Below are 19979 nucleotides of genomic sequence, written 5' to 3' on the forward strand. Positions count from 1 at the left end.
CGTATACTTGAAGTCAAATTATGTTAAATGTTGAGGACATCATGTAATCATGTAAGGAATAGTCTTCAAAGTACTGCTGGGAGAGGTAGCCCTCTCAGATGATGACTCTTCTCAAAGTTGCCTCTGAAATAAGTTGTAGAATAATTTTGCTCAAGTTGCAGGAAGATTTTTTTTGTCCCTAACTTTGGTCATTTTTTTATTTCCATCCTCTTTCTTCCGAAGTCTCTTTCTGTCATTAGCCCCCATTCTTTCTATGGTCCCACTTTAGATCCCTTCTAAATGCAGAGTAATACTGCCTGAGAAAGAAAAGGGAAACCTTACCTCCTGTTAATTTACTAAGCTGTCCCAGTGCCAGGGCAGCAGAGGGGAGATTAAAGCAGGGAAGCGCCTGCCATTTCCAAGCACAGATTGAACAGGAGGGGGTAGGGAGTCTCTGGTTACACTCTCCCTACTCTGTCTTTCCCTCACCAGTAACCTTCTCTCCCAGGGTGCACTGTGGGATTTTAGCTGAAGCTTTGTGTCTGCTTCACTCCATGATTTTGCAGTGGAGAGCAGAAGGGAAGACGTTGCCCTGAACATCCCTTGCTCCACAAAGGTTGTCTCTGGGGATATGACTAGGGAGGCCTCTCCAACAAAAGTATTGCGATACCAACAAACTCTGGTGAGTACAATACCTGCAGAAGGACAGAGCGTTTCCTACATTGTAATTTGTTCTCTTCTGAAGGGGTAAACGCTTTTCTTGACTACAAATATCCTTCCCTGCTTGTATTAGGAAAAATTTGTGAAAATTCTGCATGAGCACATGCCCCAGAGCTGCCTTCCTCTAAGACAGAAGGAGGCCATTTTCTCTTTTTATCATTAAGAAAATGGAAATCATCTTTAATCCCCATGAATGAAAAAATTTTGTCACTGAATTCACAGGATTAGGAAGAATGTGCTAGAAAGAGTCAGGGCTGAGTTTGTAGGGACAACCAATCTGCAGAGCTGCATGGAAAGGCAGTTGCTTGTTGTGAATTGGTTTGCTTTTCTCGGACAGACTTCTCACTACTTTATTACAGCTTTCAGAAGAGATAGAATTCTGCCCTGCTGGATGTTAATGCATGTTACTAGAGTATGCTCTTATTGGCATCTTTTAGGCAAATCTTAGCGAGGTTTTGCATTGCTTTGTTTTAAGGATATTTATATGGAGATTGTTGTTTCACTTCCTGATCTAAGTATCTCAACTTTGAGAACTAAGATTCATTTAATCTCCTCACGATTCCTCAGACTTCTCTGAACAAGCTGAGAAAGAAATTTGTACTGCGTCTAAGAAACCACTTTATCTGATATTTTAAATAAGAATTTGCATCAAACACTGCAGATTGCCTACTGAACAGCATGAGTGGAATCCCAGCGTCTGAAAACGTATAGTGGTTGCCTGTTTGTGTCAGAGCATGCAAAGATTTCATAGCCATGTTTGTAGACAAGACTATATAGGAAGCATGGAAAATATGAATATCTTTGAGCTACTACAAAAAAAACATAGAGGTCTTCTTTGTAGAAGATGTCACAATTGGTTTACTAAGCAAATTGTACAGTTGCTTGTGGAAACAGAAGGTAGAGGTAAAGACAGAGAGACTACTTCTCCTGTACATGAACTAATACATGCAAGTGAAGAATTTTATGATCTGTAGTGTGACCCTAAGGCCTTGTATGACTGACTGCTTGACTTCAAATCCTGAGTTACATAATGAATATAAGTTTCTCAGTGATCTACATAGACACAACACAAGTACCCAACCTCTTGACCTCTTGCTCAACTGAAAGTGCTTCTTATCAATTGGCAAGTACTGATGTTGCTGAAAGAGTCATTCATTTCAGTGGAAGGTCTGAACTATAAAATATTTCATGTCTGTTGTTTTGCGTTTCTGTAGACCAATATATAGTATCCACAGTGTCAGGACTAAGTTACGTTAGTACTAGAACACTGAGACTGTGGGCCTAATGCACAACATAATCAGATTTCATTGGTCTGTTTGCACAGTGTACAATCAATAGGTCAACTGTACAATTAGTAGGTATACAGAGGTTAGGCTTAGTAAGCTTATCATGGTGGAAAAATAATAAAAATAAATGGAAATGCTTACTGGTGCCATAGGCAGTATGTAAAGACAGTAAACTCCACAAGGAGCAATCTCTAGGAAGAGATCCTTCCTCTGTGCCAGTCAGCACTTAAATGGAGTCTAGGAGAGGTGCAGCCAGACTCCACCCCTTGGGGTAACACAGGTGAATTGCCTTCACCTGTGCTCCTGTGGCCGACTCTGCTTGCCTCAGGTGGTCAATCAGAGGTTCAGGCTGTGATCAACAGTTCCCGTACACACAGTATAGAATGTTGTAAGATTTCTGGAAGGAGAACAAGTTCTGAGATGAAAAACTGTACTGAGTCAGTTGCTGAGCTGATCAAATTGCATGCAGTAGTAAACTGTAAGGAAATGCAACAAAATTGAACAAAAGTGGTAATAGAAGGAACAAGTTTGTGAAAGATGCAAAAGCCATGTTTCTTCTAAAGCTGTAACAAACTTGTGAGTCCTTAGACATTTCACTTTTTTATTCTTTAATTTAGAACTAGACTAGTCAGAGTCAGTGCCAGTTTTCCTGCAGGCTTGCGGGAAGACATGACTAGCATTAGATCTCCTTAATTTAAAGAGTATAATCCATATAATTTGGTAAAAGGCAAACCTTCTTTGGCAGAATATATACAGGTTATTAAGCAGCTATTCAGGAAAGAAAGCTAGTCATGTATTCCATGGTCTTCATTTACTCATAAATTTGTTTCAAATATTTGCCAGTGAGAGCATAGATTCTGAACAGGACAGGAATTTGTAGCAAATGGTAGTTGTTTGATCCTTCAAGTGTCTGCATGGTTAAACTCAAAACATTTTGCTCTTTAGTTGAATTCAATTCACTCACATCCCAGATAAACTTTAGGATCAGAAGATAACTACGGTGCTACATATTTCATTAAAAAAAGGCTACAGATGTAGGAGTTCTTTGATAATTATCATGTATTTGAGCTTTTCTGAATCTGAGGAAGGTGAGCAGATAATTACTGGATCTAATCAGGCTTTAGTGATAGGTAGGTGCTGAATCACTAACCTTGACGAAGAGTGAAATATTTCTCTAAACAAGAGAAATGAAGATCAGTTTTAATGATTTGGTAGCAAGTGAATATGAGATTGCAATTCTGGATGAAGGTGCCTCAAATGGATCCCAGATACTTTTGAGACCTGAGTGTCTTAGCAATTTATGCCTTAAAATACTTACTTTGGGAACATGCTCCTATCAAGCATCATCATTATCACTGTTCACTCCATATTGTTAGTCATGTTATTTTTTTCTTACCTAGTGAAGGAAGAATAGCAGAGCGCGTAAGATCAATGCCAAACTAATGCTACAAACCTTTTCATAAGTAAAAGTCACTGCTCTCTGGGTACACTGGCATTTAGTCAAAGGAAAGGTAGGTCATTGCCTGGCTTTAAAGACTGCAGGAATGATTGCTGTTTTTCTGTTTTAGAAAATCTACTGCACTGTCACAATCCAGTATTGAAGTTGCTTATTACGTCTTTGTACCTTGGGAAGAGGTGAGATGGTAGACCAAGCTATTGCTGGTTAGCCTTTGAGGTCACAAATCATCTAAATAAGAGATCTGATGAGTCAGCCGGCCGTTTCTTGCCCTTCAGACCCTTCTGTGGTAAAAGCATCTTGGCTTATTTATATAACGTGGCCACTTTATTCAGTTTCTTATATACCAGCTGTCTTTTAATTGTTTCTCTACCATGTTCTTTTTAAGACATTTATTTTCTGTGTCTTTTGTTACCTCTTTGTCATTTACTCTTTCATGATTCTCTCGTTATCCTCAAATACCTTTCTCTTACTCGTCTTCTGCTGCATCTCCTCTGTTTGTTTCTCTGATGCTTCTGCTCTCTGTACATGAAGCCAAGTGTTAGGTTTCACAGCTGTGTTTTTTTCTGTGCCTTCGTCAGGTCACTGCCATCTGTTCCAAAAATATCCCATGTGATTATTCCCCTGTGCTGTCCCAAGGCAGTGGGGGGATCCTTGGCAGTCCCTCCTCCTCTTTTTTTTTTTTTTTAAGTTATTATCGATCATACACAAAGTAATATTAGAAGGACGAGGAGTCTGGACAAATGAGGTCATGAGATTTATGCAGATTCTGCTGTACATGCTGCTAATTCTAAAGCTAGAGATGGCAAATGAGGCAGATGAATACAGGTTTATACTCTACAGGGCAAGACATAGGGTCCTGACAATGATATTAGAAAAGGAGAAAAGGAAGTTTTCAGTTACTTGCTGTATGATTAAAGTGCAGGCATTTAAGGATCATCTCTTACTGTAATTAGGGAGTAATTTTTAGCTTCTCGTATTCAATCTTGGCAAGGTCTGGGAGGGAGTCACCTCTTGTATACTGGAAGTACTTGTTGCCTTACAGAGTAGCCTCTGCTGAGATTGACAGATGCTGTAAATCCATTTGCTGGCTTTCTGTAAGTGAAACTGGTATTTAGTATCTGCTGAAGCTAAGGGCTTGCTTTTTGCTTATCCATTGCTAGTTTCAGAAGCCCTGCAAGTAATCACGTTTCCACTGTGACATCCCAGGAGGACGGCTAAGAAAGACAAAAATTAAAGCGGGACTTGTAAAAGCCAGCTTTTTCTTAAAATAATGGCTTAATTTTTAAAACTTTACTAAGCTGGAATACACATGGTATTCACTGATTCTGCACAAGTTGGTCTGAGTGTAGATTTACCTCACTACAATGCTAGGCCCTAAAGACAGATCACGAGGCACTGTATAGCTGCACTATCCAGCCCACTTGAATCTCTCCCACAAACAACAAAGCAGTGCTCTGTCTATCACTGCATGGGAGAGGTGTTCATATCTGCCTTAGCTGTTTAAAACATGGGAATAGGAAATTGGCATATATTTTGCTGTGGCTGTAAGCTCTGCTGTGAGATCTAACAGCTACCTGAAGAATTTATATGGCTAGCAGAGCTGGTATTTACAGTTCTATTAATAATTTGTTTGTCTGCCAGTATTTCATTTTTATCTCAAAAAAAAAAACAACAAACAAACAAACACAAAAAACATAGATTTAAGATGACAAGGAGCCTCTTGCAGTATCCAGTCCAACTCCTTAGTCACAGATCTTTCCCTTGTTGAAAGCCATGGCTGTTACCTCTTTTACCTCTTGTGCATTCCCTGTGCTTGTCTCAGAAGAGTCTGGCTTCATCTCCTCTGTACTGTCAGACAGCTTCACCTCTGCTCTTGGGTGAAAAAACACAGCTCTTTCATCCTCTTCTCACAGGCTATGCATTCCTTGCTTATAGTGCTATATAATTTAAGCTTTTCCAAGAGCCACATAGACCTGCAGCCCAAGAAAAAAATGTCATGAGCTGTCAGGATGCTGACCAGTCTAATCCTTGCCACTGATCTTGTGCTAGAAAAAGTGAAATAACCTGCCTGTATGTAAATGACATAAGAAGGCATCCCACATATATTTGAAATCTAAGTAGGATGGATAGCTGCGTGCTACAAGTTTTTTATGTGTTGTTATCTTGATAGCTAATGTTTACATGGTAATTTGGCAGCATAGCAGGTTAAAGTATTCCAGACTAGTTTGGGGGGCAAAGGTAAAAACCACTTTCACTAGCATTCCTGATATTTCAGAAAGTTAGGCCTGTTGCTAGCAAAACTGTAAACACTGGGTTGGGAGTGGTGGAAACTGGAATACAGAGATTTCTGCCCAAGTTGTACAGCAGGTGGCACACAAGGTATAGTATATGAGAAATAATGCCTTAATATCGCAAAGCAAGTACAAAATCCTTGGCTACAGCTGTGAATCTGTACAAATCACAGCAAACAACTTGCGTGATTTGTACAAAAACTGCAGGTAGACAATAAACGTGTTAGTGTTAATGTTTGATTTATTGAAGCAGCAAGAAGCTGCTACTGAAGTTTCTACTGTTAGTATTGGCAGAACATCTTCCAAATACCTGCATGATGCAACAATAACTCTGTGGTGTTAATGCAAAGAGGACAGGCATAGACTATTCATGTTGAATGCTACCTTATCTGAATCTGCTTACCTAAACTGTTTTCATTTACCACTTAGAAGCTTACCAATCACATAGTGATTAACTATCAAGTAACCTGGGAACCCAAATTTCACTGCTGTGATAGCATATTATCTTTTGTGTTTCATAATGCTACAGGTGATATAAGTTGAACACAGGAGTGGCAAAGATTTTCCGTAAGCTGTTACTGCAACATGCAGTTCAATCTGTGGACACTACTAAGAATATTGCTAGGTTAACAGATTTGCTTATATTGTTAATACTGAACCATCTATCTGTACAACATTTGTTGCTCCAGCCTGGTGAACTAGTTGATTCTTATGTGCCCTTGAAGGAACCAAGTGTCTGTTGTGATTGAAAGTCATTCATTTCCACAAAATATTTATAAAAGTTTCATTAATATTTGACTGTTATCTATGGGCATTAAGAGTAGAATACATGGCACCTTCACTGTATTTGTTGCACAGTGCATGTGTGGAACCTGTATCTTTGCAAAGCAAGCAACCACTTGCAGCTTTGAAAACAGATAAATTACAGGCAGTATGTTCTCTTCTACGTTGATAAGGAAGCACTGTTCAAGAATACTGACTCGTGCTTAAAAACATTACCAGTGATTAAGAACCTTCTTTGTAAACCCTCAGATTTGACCCTCAAGTTCAGACTGAAGTGACACCAGTTAGTCTTAACAGTGCCGAGTCACACATATACCATATCTATTCCATAGATACTAAAATCTTTCCACTGGGAAGGTTAAGCAAGAGCTAAGTAAAGTTCTCCTCTTGCCTAAGTATGTGTGTTAATTCTTCATTTGAGGGTATACATTATAACTGAGATGATCTATTGACTGGCACATGCAGGACATTCTGAATGCTGCTTCCCTGACCCGTGGTGAACTCATTTAGAGCACGACACAGAGAAGTTAACCACATAAAATCATGAATGTTTTTCTATCCATTTACCTTCCAGAATGCTAAGGCCAGACACAGCAGAACTAGTGCAGGAAGGAGAACGTGGTTATCCTTTTATGCCACTCACAATTGTAAGTAATCTGTGAAGGTTTCAGCCAGCACTAAAAAATCTTGAACTACTGTATGTCCTCTCTTTTCAAGACTGCCTCTTCTCTGCCTTTCAAAAGCTGTCAGGAGTACTCTTACTCCTGTTTCTTTTTTTTTCTTTTAACTTATATTATATATCTAACTTTCTGTATGTACCTTTATGCATACTGATCTTATATCAAAAGGTAAATGACCAGACATTGAAACTGTCTGGAAAAGTGAGAATAAGGGAGACTGGGAAATTCAAGGTCTTTTGCATTATTGGCTTGTGATTAATTGGGTGCACAGTTTGACGGGCAGCGTTTACTGCTTACAGCTCAATTAATGTGGGATATTGCAACCTGACTAATAGCCCTTTACCACAAGCTCATAGTCAATGTCTGCAAGAGTTAGGTATCTTTCACCCTCAATCACTAATCATGAGCCACTCCGTGTCATCCTTATTCTTTATTTTTATTGTTCCATCACTGCTCTAATACTAAATACTGGGCTATGAAGTTACCCACAGGTGTAACTGTATCAAAGAAAAACCATTCTTGAAGTGTAAGTCAGGACAGTTTAAGTTTGTGAGGCACTACCAGCAACTACCTAAAGGACCCAGTTGGGTCAGTTTTTGTGTGCTCTGACCCATTCTTCTATCTTGGAAGGATCTTAGGAAACAGAACCCCAGGGGACAGGCAGTTACTGGATTACTCTTTCATTCCAAAGTGCTGGTCCTAGGAAAGAAAGGGCATTCATATTTGCTCAGTTGGTAGCAAGATTCTCACTGTGTATAACTTGCTTATTATCTCTTGATGTGCTGTTTCCTAAAGCCTTGTGTGTTTATATTCTGTTCAACCACCTAACTTCAAATACCTTAAAAAACCTGACATCATCACAGTAAGTATGTATCGTGATTTTAGTATAATGTGTTCACAAAACACCCTGAGATGCTATACCACATCCTTTCCAAATCCTTTCCCAATGATTTTCTACCCTCTCACAAAGAGTTTTTATTTCCAACACAGCCCCTTTCTGTGAGTATAGCATTCTCTCTTTCTCCCCACTTCTCCAGGTCTGTGTGCTTGGATCTGTTGTAAATGGATTTTGTCTAAAGAGAATTAACAGTTGTTAGCTGATGATATTTTGCTACTGAATCTTTAAAATTGTGGGATTGACACTGCTAATTCCAGAACAGTGTATCATCTGACAGTATGCTTTCCAGACTGAAGTTTCTCATGGTCTTCCCACAGGCACTACAATGTCCATTTTAAAATGGGCAGTAGGCCAGTGAGATGTCAACAGCCCTCACAGAGAATAGATGATTGTCTGGGATGGACAACAACCCAGTGTCTGTGAGATGTGCCAGTGTACAATGCAGATGCTGTCTGAGCAGCAGTGGCTCCACCTGATCTCCTCCATTTGGATGTAAGGTGAAAGATATATTATTGAGTAGTTGTAGATGGTACCAGGTATCAACTCCACTAGGAAGTGATGACTTCCTGCTTTTCTGATGATATCTGCCTCTCATATCTAGTGCAGCTCTTCAGTACAGGGTGGAAGTAAAATTCATACTTAAGGCCAGACACTCCATAGGACTTATACTGCTGAGGAAGGCCTTCTCATAAAATTGACATTGCAGACCTAGTATCAGAACACAGATGCTAAAGGTGTTAATGCACTTCCAAGAAGATCTGAATGTGCAGCAGCAGCTGATATAGTACACTGATCATGTTCCCCTGCACTCAAGACTATAGGTCAAAAGAGGACAGGATTGTAGTGATCAGTGTGGCAAAATTAGGTATGAAATGTGTGTCCAAGTGGTCTTGCCACAAAGGTCTTGCTTTTATGTCTTCAACATGTTTTCTGGATTCCTTATAATTAGCAGCAACACCTCATGATCTTTGCACCCTTTATATTGCCTGTGAGCAACAAAGGCTCAGGGACAAGTTGATGTTAATCACAATTTCATTTGACATGTGTTATAACCTTATCTCCAGCATGGAACTGGAAACTTATACAATGCCTGCAAAGTTCTTCCTGTTCTATGTAGCATCTCTTGAGATTCAGCTCTGTTCTTGGTTTTGACTCTATGAATATGTAACTTTCTTCCAAGTCCTGCTCTTCTATTTCTTCTGGTGACTTCACACTCTCATTCTCTCTGTGTGCAAATGTCATTTTATTTATTATTTATAATGGCAAATACTATTATAATACTAATATAGTACTATATAAAGTATATATATAGTATATACATATATACTACTGTATGGGAACTGTTGATCACAGCCTGAACCTCTAATTGACCACCTGAGGCAAGCAGAGTCAGCCACAGGAGCACAGGTGAAGGCAATTCACCTGTGTTAACCGAAGGGGTGGAGCCTGGCTGCACCTCTCCTAGACCCCATTTAAGTGCTGACTGGCACTGAGGAAGGATCTCTTCCTAGAGATTGCTCCTTGTGGAGTTTACTGTGAGCCTATGATATGTTTCCATTTATTTTTATTATTTTTCCATCATGATAAGCTTACTAAGCCTAACCTCTGTACACCTATTGATTGTACGCCTATTAATTGTACAACTGTACACCCATTTATTGTATAACTACTAATATAGTATTTATATATGTATATATATATAATATATTTTATTATTTTACTGCTTTATTACTGCTTTATCTGAGACAGCCATAAAGCAGCTAAAGTAGATGATTTTTTTCTGCCCCTGCAGTAAATAAGCTTGGCAGGTCGATTACTGAAGATCTCCTACAGTGCACAGTGCCCAAAGCAAGGAGTGTACCAGCCCTACTGGAGATCTTCACTCAAAAGGAAGAAACAACTCTACTCACCTAAGTGAGTGATAGGGTAGATGTCTGTATGGTATGTGCGTACCATGAGACTCAGAAAAAAATTGTAAGTTGCATGGGGCCTCTGATGGTCTCTAGTCCAAAGCCTTGCTCACAGCAGGGTTCATTCCAACTCTAGATCAGATTGTCCCTGGCCTTGTCCAAGCAAGTTCTGAACACATCTAGGATGGAAGATTCCCTAGCCCTTCTGGACATGTGTTCCTGAGCTGAATCACCAAGAGAGAGTGGATGTGTATGTGCTTCTCTTTTACACATTCTGACATACCTTTTTTGTCCTGTCCTCTGTTGCGTTCCTCTGAGAAGTGTGACTCTGATGTTTTTTCCAGCCCATCCTATTCAGGTAGAGAGAGACTGCTGTTACATCCCTCCCTCCTCCCTGCAGCCATTTCTTTTAAAGCTGAGCAAATACAGTTCCCTCAACTTGTCCATATATGTCAGAATTTCGTATGCTAGAATTGGCCAAGAATCTAAGATACAGAGAGAAAGAAAAACTAATAGAAGCTTGATTTCCATAGAGGTAAAACTTAAAATTAGGTAAGTTTTCCATCTTTTCTGTATACCAAATGGAGGGATAAATGAAAGTTAAAGGCACTTAGGAATTCACTTTTTAGGGCTAGTAGAATAGGAATAGCATAAGATGTCTTAAAATAAGAATTACAATATTCTTTTCAAGTAGGAGAGAAGTAACTCCTAAAGTCAATACCCTCAAGGAATAATTTTTGTCAGTCCTTCAAGATAGCTGAAAAAGTTATGATGGGCCTACAAGCTCACTGGTCAATTGATGAGTTTTATTGAGAGAAGAGATCTATCTCTAGCCTGACAATTAACCATTTTCCGCTTCGATTCTTGAAAGTATAATGGACTTCAGAAAGGACTGAAAAATTTCTTGAAGTCCACAAATACTTTCACTGATTTTTTCCTGACTTAGGCGCAGTGAGCAATGCATAAGGTCAAGGCTGTGAGCAGTGTTATTAAACATACACATAAGACATCCAAAATTCAATAATTTCCCATAAACAATCGGAATTCAGCAGCTTCTAGAGCTTATCTCAGTTCTCAAGTTAAAAGAACTATAGAAAATTTTCCAGTTTTCTTCCTCTGTATTTTTGTTTTTATTGGCCTGTTTTCCTTGTGACTCTGCTGACTTTGGACACTGTCAATTTTTTTTGTTCTAAGTTTATTATTTTCAAATGACCTGGATAATAAACGTCAGCCCATTGTGTAAAAGACATAGTACTAATAGGAAACTTCCTGCCACTTCTGCTGACTTGTGTTGTTCTAGGCTTGAAATACCAGACTACTTGAAATCCTATCTATACCTGTCTCTTCAATAGCTGCAGGCTATTGCTCTTTCATGCCTTGGAAGTCTTTTGCGCCTTCTTCCTTGTGACAGTCAAAATTGGTTCTTACTGATACACATACAGCAGCTTCAGTTTAATGAGTTCCATAGGGAGAAGACTTTCTGCAGCCTTCCTGACAAAACGTGGCATTTGCTACATGCAGTTCTTCTTCCCTTTCCCCAACACCTAAAAGTCATAGCAGGGAGCTGATTAAAGAGGGAGACAGCCCAGTGTCTCTTATGCTGGCTCTCACTGTCATCCCTGTAACAGCAGTCAGTGATAACAGGACGGATTATTTCCACAGGGGATTTGCTTTGCCATTGTTGGTGATGGATTTATTTTTTGTCTGCCATGAGAACTTCCTACTGCTTGCCTTCATCTTTATCTCACATTACTATTAGGGATTCTTTTACAGGAAATAAGGAAGACAGCAGGAGGCGACAAGACTTGTATGTACAGGAAGGCTAGGTGTACTTGTATGTTTAGGTGCATTTGGACAGGAGAAGGGAAACGGGAAACTTAGTCAAAATTGTACAAAATGTATTAGCCTAAATTTGACTATGTAGGGTACTTAAAAATATTACGTGGTAGTGATAACGTCTGTGTTATAACTTCCATATTGGCATCATTTATATCTATTGAGACAGGATAGGGCACATGATTAAAGTCAAAACAAATAGTACTTGGCATCCATGAAATTCATGAGCTGTTTATAGCACGTGCTCTAGTAGTACAATTACAGAAGTGAAACTAAAATATAAGCAAGACTGAAGTGTTACTGAGAAAAAGTGATTGTCTGTGATTGTCTATGACAGCCCCTTTCCTCATTTCTAGGTGTGCTCCTGCCACCTTCTTTTTGAACATTCCTGTTCATTAATCAAACGGATCAAAGTGCTGAGCTGCCTGAAAATGACTTTTTGTTGCATCAAGTTTTTAGATCGTTAGCTCCAGTACCTAACAAATCACAGCCATCAGTTTCAACTTGCCTTTTTCTTAAGCCAGTCTCCTAAACCAGTAGTGTAATCTCTTTTTCAGAGACATTAATAGATCCTAGGATCTCAAAGAAATGCCTTTTCAAGCATTTAAAATTTGAATGAGTATCAGGAAAATGAAATTAATTGGCTTTTTTCCCTTATATACCTCTAATCCTAGCCATCGCCTCCCAGAGTTGTCTGTCCATTCTCAAGGCACCGTCTTCATGGCAAATCCTAGCTCAAACATAGAATGGTTAGAATCATAGAATAGTTTGGGTTGGAAGAGACTCCAAAGATCATCAAGTTCCAACCCTCCTGCCACAGCTAGGACCATCAGCCTCCAGATCTGGTATTTGACCAGGTGCCTCATCCAACCTGATCTTGAACACCTCCAGAGATGGAGCTTCCACAGCCTCTCTGGGCAGCCTGTTCCAGCATCTTACCTCTCTCTCTGTGAAAAACTTCCGCTGACATCCGACTAAACCTTCTCTTCTTGAGCTTAAAACAATTCCCCCTTGTCCTATCACTGTCTACCCTTGCAAGAAGTTGATTCCCCTCCTTTGTATAATCCCCTCTCTGTAATCCTTGTAGCCTTCTGTTCTCCAGGCTGAACGAGCCCAGCTCCCTCAGCCTGTTTTTGCAGGGAAGGTACTCCAGCCCTCTGATCACCTTTATGGCCGTCCTCTGGACCATCTCTAACAGCTCCCTGTCTTTCTTGTACTGGGGGCCCCAGACCTGGACGCAGTACTCCAGATGGAGTCTCACAAAGGGCAGAGTAGAGGGGGACAGACACCTCCCATTCCCTGCTGGCCCCCCCTCTTCTGATGGAGCCCAGGATACCATTTGCTTTCCGAGCTGCAAGAGCACACTGCTGGCTCAAAATATATTTCTAACATGTCCTTAAAACCTTACATTTTTCTAAAAGTAATTTTAGAAAATTTTGCTTTGTAAGTCAATCTGCCTCCTAATTTTTTTTTTCTTTAATCACATTTTTTTTCCTAGTTGGCTATAGTTCATGTAGGCAGGAGTCTTCTCTTGAAATGTGCCAAGTCTTATACAAAATTAACAGCCCAAGCATAGCTTGTGCCAGCCTGGTTCTGTACAGCTCATGATTGCATTTTCTTCGTGTTAGTCCTGGTGCTTCTAATCAGTATAACTGTATGACTAACAAATTGAATGTACATATATTAATTTTACTTGTGCAACAGTCGATCTGTAGGAAGGAAGAGAAGAAAAATATAAATCATCTTCAGGGCATGGGCTGCCTCTCACCTCTGAAGGATGATTTTTTCTTACAATAAAATGTTAGGGCATGGTGCAGGTGGCTTATTAGGAGATATTCACTATTTGCAATCAGAGCCTGTCATTTAGGTGGAGAGGTAAAGTGCAGTCACCCAGAATCTGTAGATTCTCCATCCTGGAACAATAAAAAATTCACAAGCTTGGAAGCATCCCTAATGAGTTTTGATCACTAGAGATGACTGCATTTCCTAGATGTTCCTTAGTCTCTTCTGCTAAAAATGCTTCCAAGCTGATTATTTCATCTTGAAACACTACTTCAGTGTTTATTAATGCAGCATTTCTTCATAGAAAATAAACAGATCCACTAAACCCACTTTAAACAATGCATTGAGTGTCTTGTATGTTTTACTGTTTTCAGTTGCTTTTAGGTACCTAATGCCGATGTAAAAAGTCTTCTGCTCCTCATCAACATGCAGCCTAATTTTAATTTTTATTTCTTCTTTTAGATTCATCTTTTTGATTCTTGCATACATACTGTGCATATTTAATTTGTACTCAGTTTATTTTAAGTCAAGACAGTTATATCCTATCTTGCCAATGAAGCACATCTTGCTTTCTTGCTTTGGAGAGCCACTGTAGAGACTTAGTAGAGACTTATGTGGTGCTGCACGTTGGAGGGAATTGAGGGTTGCAATTGAAAAAAGTGAGCTTTAGGGAAGGAGCATTAGACAGCAGCCATGCCTTAGAAGTATAGAACGTGCTCCTAAACAAAGGAATGTCAGCACAAAATTTTAGCAGATCAGAAAGTCTCAGTGTTTATCACGACCAAGATGGACTTAGAAGCAAGAATTTAGAAGATCACAGTGCATGGGAGAGAATTGCATATAGAATCATATAATCCTTACAGTTGGAAGGGACCTTTAAAGGTGCCCTTGTCCAATTCCCCTGCAATGAGGGAGCTAGATCAGACACAGCTAGATCAGACCCTCAGACCCTAGTCCAACCTGACCTTGAATGTCTCGAGGGACAGGGCTTCCACCATATCCTGGGCAACCAGATCCAGTGCCTCACCATCCTCACTGTAAAAGACTTTTTCCTTATATCCAGCCTAAATCTCCCCACTTTAAGTTTGAAACCATTTCTATTTATCCTATCACCACAGACTCTGCTAAAGAGTCTGTTCTCTTATATTCATTGCTGTACTGTCTGTCATATGTTTGGAGTTTTCTCTGTGTTAAAAAAATATACAGTAATCTTGTTTTAATCACTGGTGTGAATCTGAATCTTCAAGTTTTGAACCCTGCTGATTTTGACTGGAGAGCTCACCAAGACATCTAGATGTATTCACTTTAAAGTTCTGGATGAGTTGAGACGTTGGGATCAATTTATAAAACCTAGATTTGCTATCCTCTCCCACCTGTTTTTCTGTATCTTCCTCTTTCCACTGAGTTTGTGAAGGTTCTCTCTACTTGTTCTTTTCACTCCCAGTTCTAAACTGTGATGACACTGCAGTGTAAGATAAGGCAACTCACATTAACGAGTCATCCATCTTAGGTAGCAACATCAACATATATATGGCTTTGTTTCAAATTATCTCTTATATCATATTCTTATAGATAATGATAATTATCTATATATAGATATAAATAGATAAGAGATAAGATATCTCTTATCTCTTAATTATCAAATTATCTGACACAGCATTCACAATGCTCTGTGCAGATTGTCACAGTTGTTTCTGGAACAGGGACCTCGGTCTGCCTCTCTAGAGCTCACACCATATTTCCTAGTTGATAGCATATCATAACATCATACCATGTCATATCACAGTGTCATCATGTCATATCATGATCTGTTCACGTTTCCTTCCAGGTTCATCTATTATAACTCCTACTTCAATGGCTTCTTCATTCCTGTTAGTGACTTCATTTTCCTGGAGTTTATCCACTTAAAATTGTGAGGTCTATTTTTCTTCGTCCTGCCTTTCTTCTGGTTACCCCATCTTTTCCTTACTTATCAATTGGTGATTCTCAAGATCTACCCTGTTTCTGTCAGAGGTGTTCTGTTCATCCTAGTTTCAGTCAGTGCTTGTCCTGTTGAATATCTTCATATTATGTTATTCCTTTACAGTGTTAAAAGCCCTTTCTGGGTTTTTTCTTTTTATTTTTCACTGTGAATTCAACCCTTCTTTCAAGTCGTCTTTGTGAGTTCCTGTCATCATCTATCCATATTCAGCCATACTTACAATGTGTTGCACAGCTTAATTTCAGACTTTTTCTTCTGTTCAAGCCCTACTTTATTGTCTTTTCCTTCCTTTCACTATAAAATCTATCTTTTCTCCATCTCCCTCTCTCTTCCAAACATTTTTCAAAGGATTCTTTCTCTCACAAAGTTCTGACTATATCCTATAGCTCTTTGAAACCTCCAAATGTATCTTGTCTAATGAAATGTGCCATTCAAACACCTTGTTCTCACCTATTAGACATTGTCTTACCTTATGTCCACTGCAACCTTTTCCTGCCGCCTTCTTACAACATTCTCCATGTGTTGCTGCTGCTTTAGGCAAGGTACACTTGTTGCACCTAACTTCATATCCTTTATCTCAACCCCTTACATCTTTCCATACTTTCTTTGTCTATTATGGCCTCTGAGTAGTCCTCCTTTTGTCACCTTTCTCTTCTTCCTCCATTAGAACTTCCTTTTTTTTCCTTTCACCTTTACAATTTATTTTGTTTCATAACCTATATTTTATGTTGTGTCCTTGTATGTTGTCTTCCTTTTGGGCCTCTTGGAGTAAGTTGGCTGAAGCACGGAGTATTATTCTTCCTCTATTCGTAAATGACTGCTTTTCTATTCTGCATACACAGTTTGGAGTAACAATTTTGCCTCTAAAAAATCATCTTAATATGGGGTGCTTGAGGGCTCTAAATCACCATCTCCTATATTTTCTGTGCATGTAGTATTGGTAGTAGCTGAAAAACGTTTCACTCCAGAGGAGGCTGCTGTTGGTGAGCCAAGAGATTTGTATACAGTGAGGATGTGAACTATTCTAGATCTGGATAAGTTTGCTAGAGAAGCAAAAACAGCTCTAGTGTAGAGAGAAGGCTTAGAAACTATTATAATGTCTCTACAGGCAGGGCACAGATGACAGTGTCAACCTTGTCATTGTTGATTAATAGCATGGGGATTTCAGGTGGTAAATCTCCCTGGAACGGGACCATTAGTGAATTGCTGGTCTTCAATCATCCCTTCCTCCATACCATCAGAGCTTTTGCTATAAAAGGTAGGAACTGTATTTCTGCATCCTAAAAAGCATTCAGGAGAAAGGAATAAAGGCAGAGAAACAGGAGGATCTGAGAGAAAACGGGGAAGAAGAGGGAGACGACTAACAGGAGAAGAGACCCATCTTGGGTGGGAGTTCTAAATTATATATATTTTTTTTCTTTACTTAGACCCTCTTTTGGTCTGTGACTGTAGATTTGTCCATGATGAAGGTGTCCTGCTTGAAGGATGTATCACAGAAATGCACTTTGGACTACCTCTGGGGCCTGTAATACCCAAGGAAGAAACTAGTATTTGAGCAGGTTGAATGTTTCCTCTTGTGAGCTGTAGGGCAATCTATAAACTGTCCTACTGAGGGTTTTGAGGCTTTTGTGAGTCCTTAGAACTGGTTTAAAAGTGCCTGGGGAATTGAGAAAAGCCATATCTACAGGCCATCTGTGTTTGTGACTAGCACAGAATCATCCTCTTTCTTTTACATTTTCTGCTATTTCTGTTCTAAGTCTCTGAGTTTGTTGGGAACCTCCCATACAACAACAATACTACGTGGCTGTGTCCTGCTAGAAAGACAATGCTAGGACTTGGTAGTGGAAATTTGAATTGATGAGCAATAAAGAAAATACTTAAAAAGCAACCATGGCAGGAAATTACTGACAGTGTGACAGAGGAAAACTGACAGTTACTGGAGAGCAGCAGCTCAGAAAGATAGTGAGTGCTGTGCTCAGTACTCTGTGCTTTCGGGACTCTGTTGATCTGAAAACATAAGCAAGATAATGGGTAGAACTGGAGAAGCACCTTTGCCAGCTGGATAAAGTAAACAAGCTCTGCTTTGAGTCTGAAGTACAAACAGAAGATCTCAAAACTAAATACAAGTTCAGTGTAGATGCTTCATGTTAAGAGAGGTAAAGAATGACAAGAAAGAAACTGTAACCTACAGCTGCTCTGGCTCAGCACTGCTCCTGTCTGGCCACTGGGATCTCTGCCCAGGCTGAGGGAGCCATCCTTTTCACTTTTTCAGGTTCAGCCAGCAGCAAAGCTGAGGACATGGTTCAGAGAGACACAGGCAGAGACAGATCACTGCTTGTGAGAGATACAAGCTCACCAGTGCAGGCATTCAAACAGCATTCTCCAGATTTGCAAGCACGTGTGCATTTGTGGATTCTTTGAGTACCTGGCATAGTTCTTGCGTCTGCCTAGCACCCCTGCCCATCTGTCTTGTATCACACACACAGGAGAGAGAGGTATATATGCAGAGGGAGAGTTAAGAGAAGATTTCATGAGAAAAATAAGAATATGTCAGGCTATGACGTTCATCTACAGAGCTCAGCCAAACAAGATAGTAACTGACCCCATTTTACACACTACCAGCCCTTTAATACCTTTCTCTACCTGTGCACGTTCTTTGCTCCTCCTTTTCCCCTGAGTACCCCTATGATTTTGCAGAACTCTGCAGTTTCTGCACCTTCCCAGTCGGGGGCCCCATGGTTATCAGTCTTACTGGTTACAAAGTTCATCCTTTCTGGATGTGTTCATCCTTTCTGTGATGTGTTAACCCATTAATTAGTCTGACTGTGAGCTTTGCTTCTTGTGATTGTCTCCCATCTTGGAGGTCCTCCATCAAGTAACACCACTGGCATAAACATTCCTAAATTCTCATATGCTCTCAGAAATTAATGTGGCTGATCAGACTCGGTTCCCATCACTTCCTCCCTTTCTTATTATCCATGAAGATGTCAGAGGACTGGAGCAGCTCTCCTATGAAGAAAGTCTGGGCTTGCTTAGCTTGGAGAAAAGATAGCTCCAGGGAGACCTCATTGCTGCTTTCCAGTACCTGAAGAAGCTTATAAACAGCTTGTAAAACTGACTTTTCGCACTTTCTGATAGTGATTGGACAAGAAAATGGTTCGAACTAAAATAGATTTATATTAGATGTTAAGAAGAAATTCTTCACTCAGAGGACAATGAGGCCCTGGCACAGGCTGCCTAGAGAGCTGTAAATGCACCATTCCTGGAGGTATTAAAGGCCAGTTGGATAGAGCCCTGGGCAGCCTGAGCTGGTGGATGGCAGACCTGCCCATGGCAGTGCAGTTGGAACTAGATGGTCTGTAAGATCCCTCTGAACTTAAGCCATTCTATGCTTCTACAATTCTTACTATCCCTTCATGCCTAGGAAAAAAGGTCTTTCCTAGCTACTCTTACAGGAGCAGATAATCTCCTTCAATGTACCCTTACATTTTAAATTTAACAAGATTAGTGAGGCTGTGAGGAAAGATTGTTGGTACCCTGTGAAATAAAGAGGATGTTAATAGTGCCAAGACAGCTGATAAAGTCCTTTCCTCTTAGGTAAATGCGGGGGAGGAATGATTTATAATCAGTGGAATATATTGTTCAGGAGATAAGAAATGAAGTGACATAAAACCAGTATCTTTCTCTACAGATGGCATATATTTTCTCAGTTATTAAAAGGATAGGTTTAATTTCTCAGTCTTTTCCTTGATCGGCAATGTCTAGGTACAGGGATCAGAGGTGGAAAGATTGTTTGGTAAGTGGGAATTAGGTAAATTCTAGGTCCTTAGCTGCATGCATGTGCCACCATGTGTATAATGATTGCTTAGTTTCATCTGAATAGATGTAAACAATGCACTGGATGAGTTGTGTTACACTGTGGAAATTGCAAATAAGGACACAGAGTTTTTGTGGGTTGTCTTCCTCATGAGGGCAGTAAAGGTTTCTTGTCTCACTAACATCTAGAGTCATTTGGTGAATGTTGACCTTGGGATCCACCATGATGTTCTACTGATGAAGTGACTCAGGTTTGGGGTCTATTTGGAGGTTGAGATGAACTGTTCTTACAAAATATATTTCAGGGTTGTCTTATTTTAGGCTATGGTTATGTAGTGATTTTCCATGGAAATTCCATATTTGATTAGCTGACAGTAGGGCATCCTTCATCTGTCTCATTTCTACTCTCGATCATTTCTGACGAGCTATAATTATGCCTTTTGAAAAACAAGAGCTAGAAGAGTGCTTCTTTGGATAGAGGTTCCCTTTAGTTTACACCAGGGGACATGCTGAATATTATCCTTCAGCAGACGTGACAGTAACTGAAAATCTAGTGCT

General features: G+C 39.8%; 1 protein-coding gene across 2 annotated transcripts in view; it reads left to right on the forward strand.

Moving 5' to 3' along the window:
• The first annotated feature begins 408 nt into the window (after positions 1-408).
• CLCN1 (chloride voltage-gated channel 1) overlaps positions 409-19979 on the forward strand; it is a 58957-nt gene continuing 39386 nt past the window's right edge. The window contains exon 1 of one of the 2 annotated variants that reach the window (XM_042867396.1): positions 409-661. In XM_042867396.1, coding sequence (XP_042723330.1) covers positions 611-661 — 51 coding nt within the window. In that variant the 5' untranslated portion in view covers positions 409-610. Of the gene's footprint in view, positions 662-7097; positions 7166-19979 lie in introns of those variants that run through there. The other variant, XM_042867397.1, reaches the window with a different exon arrangement.

The sequence above is a fragment of the Lagopus leucura genome, unplaced genomic scaffold (assembly GCF_019238085.1).
Source record: "Lagopus leucura isolate 7727_CA_CO unplaced genomic scaffold, USGS_WTPT01 Super-Scaffold_100001, whole genome shotgun sequence".
Taxonomy (NCBI): domain Eukaryota; kingdom Metazoa; phylum Chordata; class Aves; order Galliformes; family Phasianidae; genus Lagopus; species Lagopus leucura.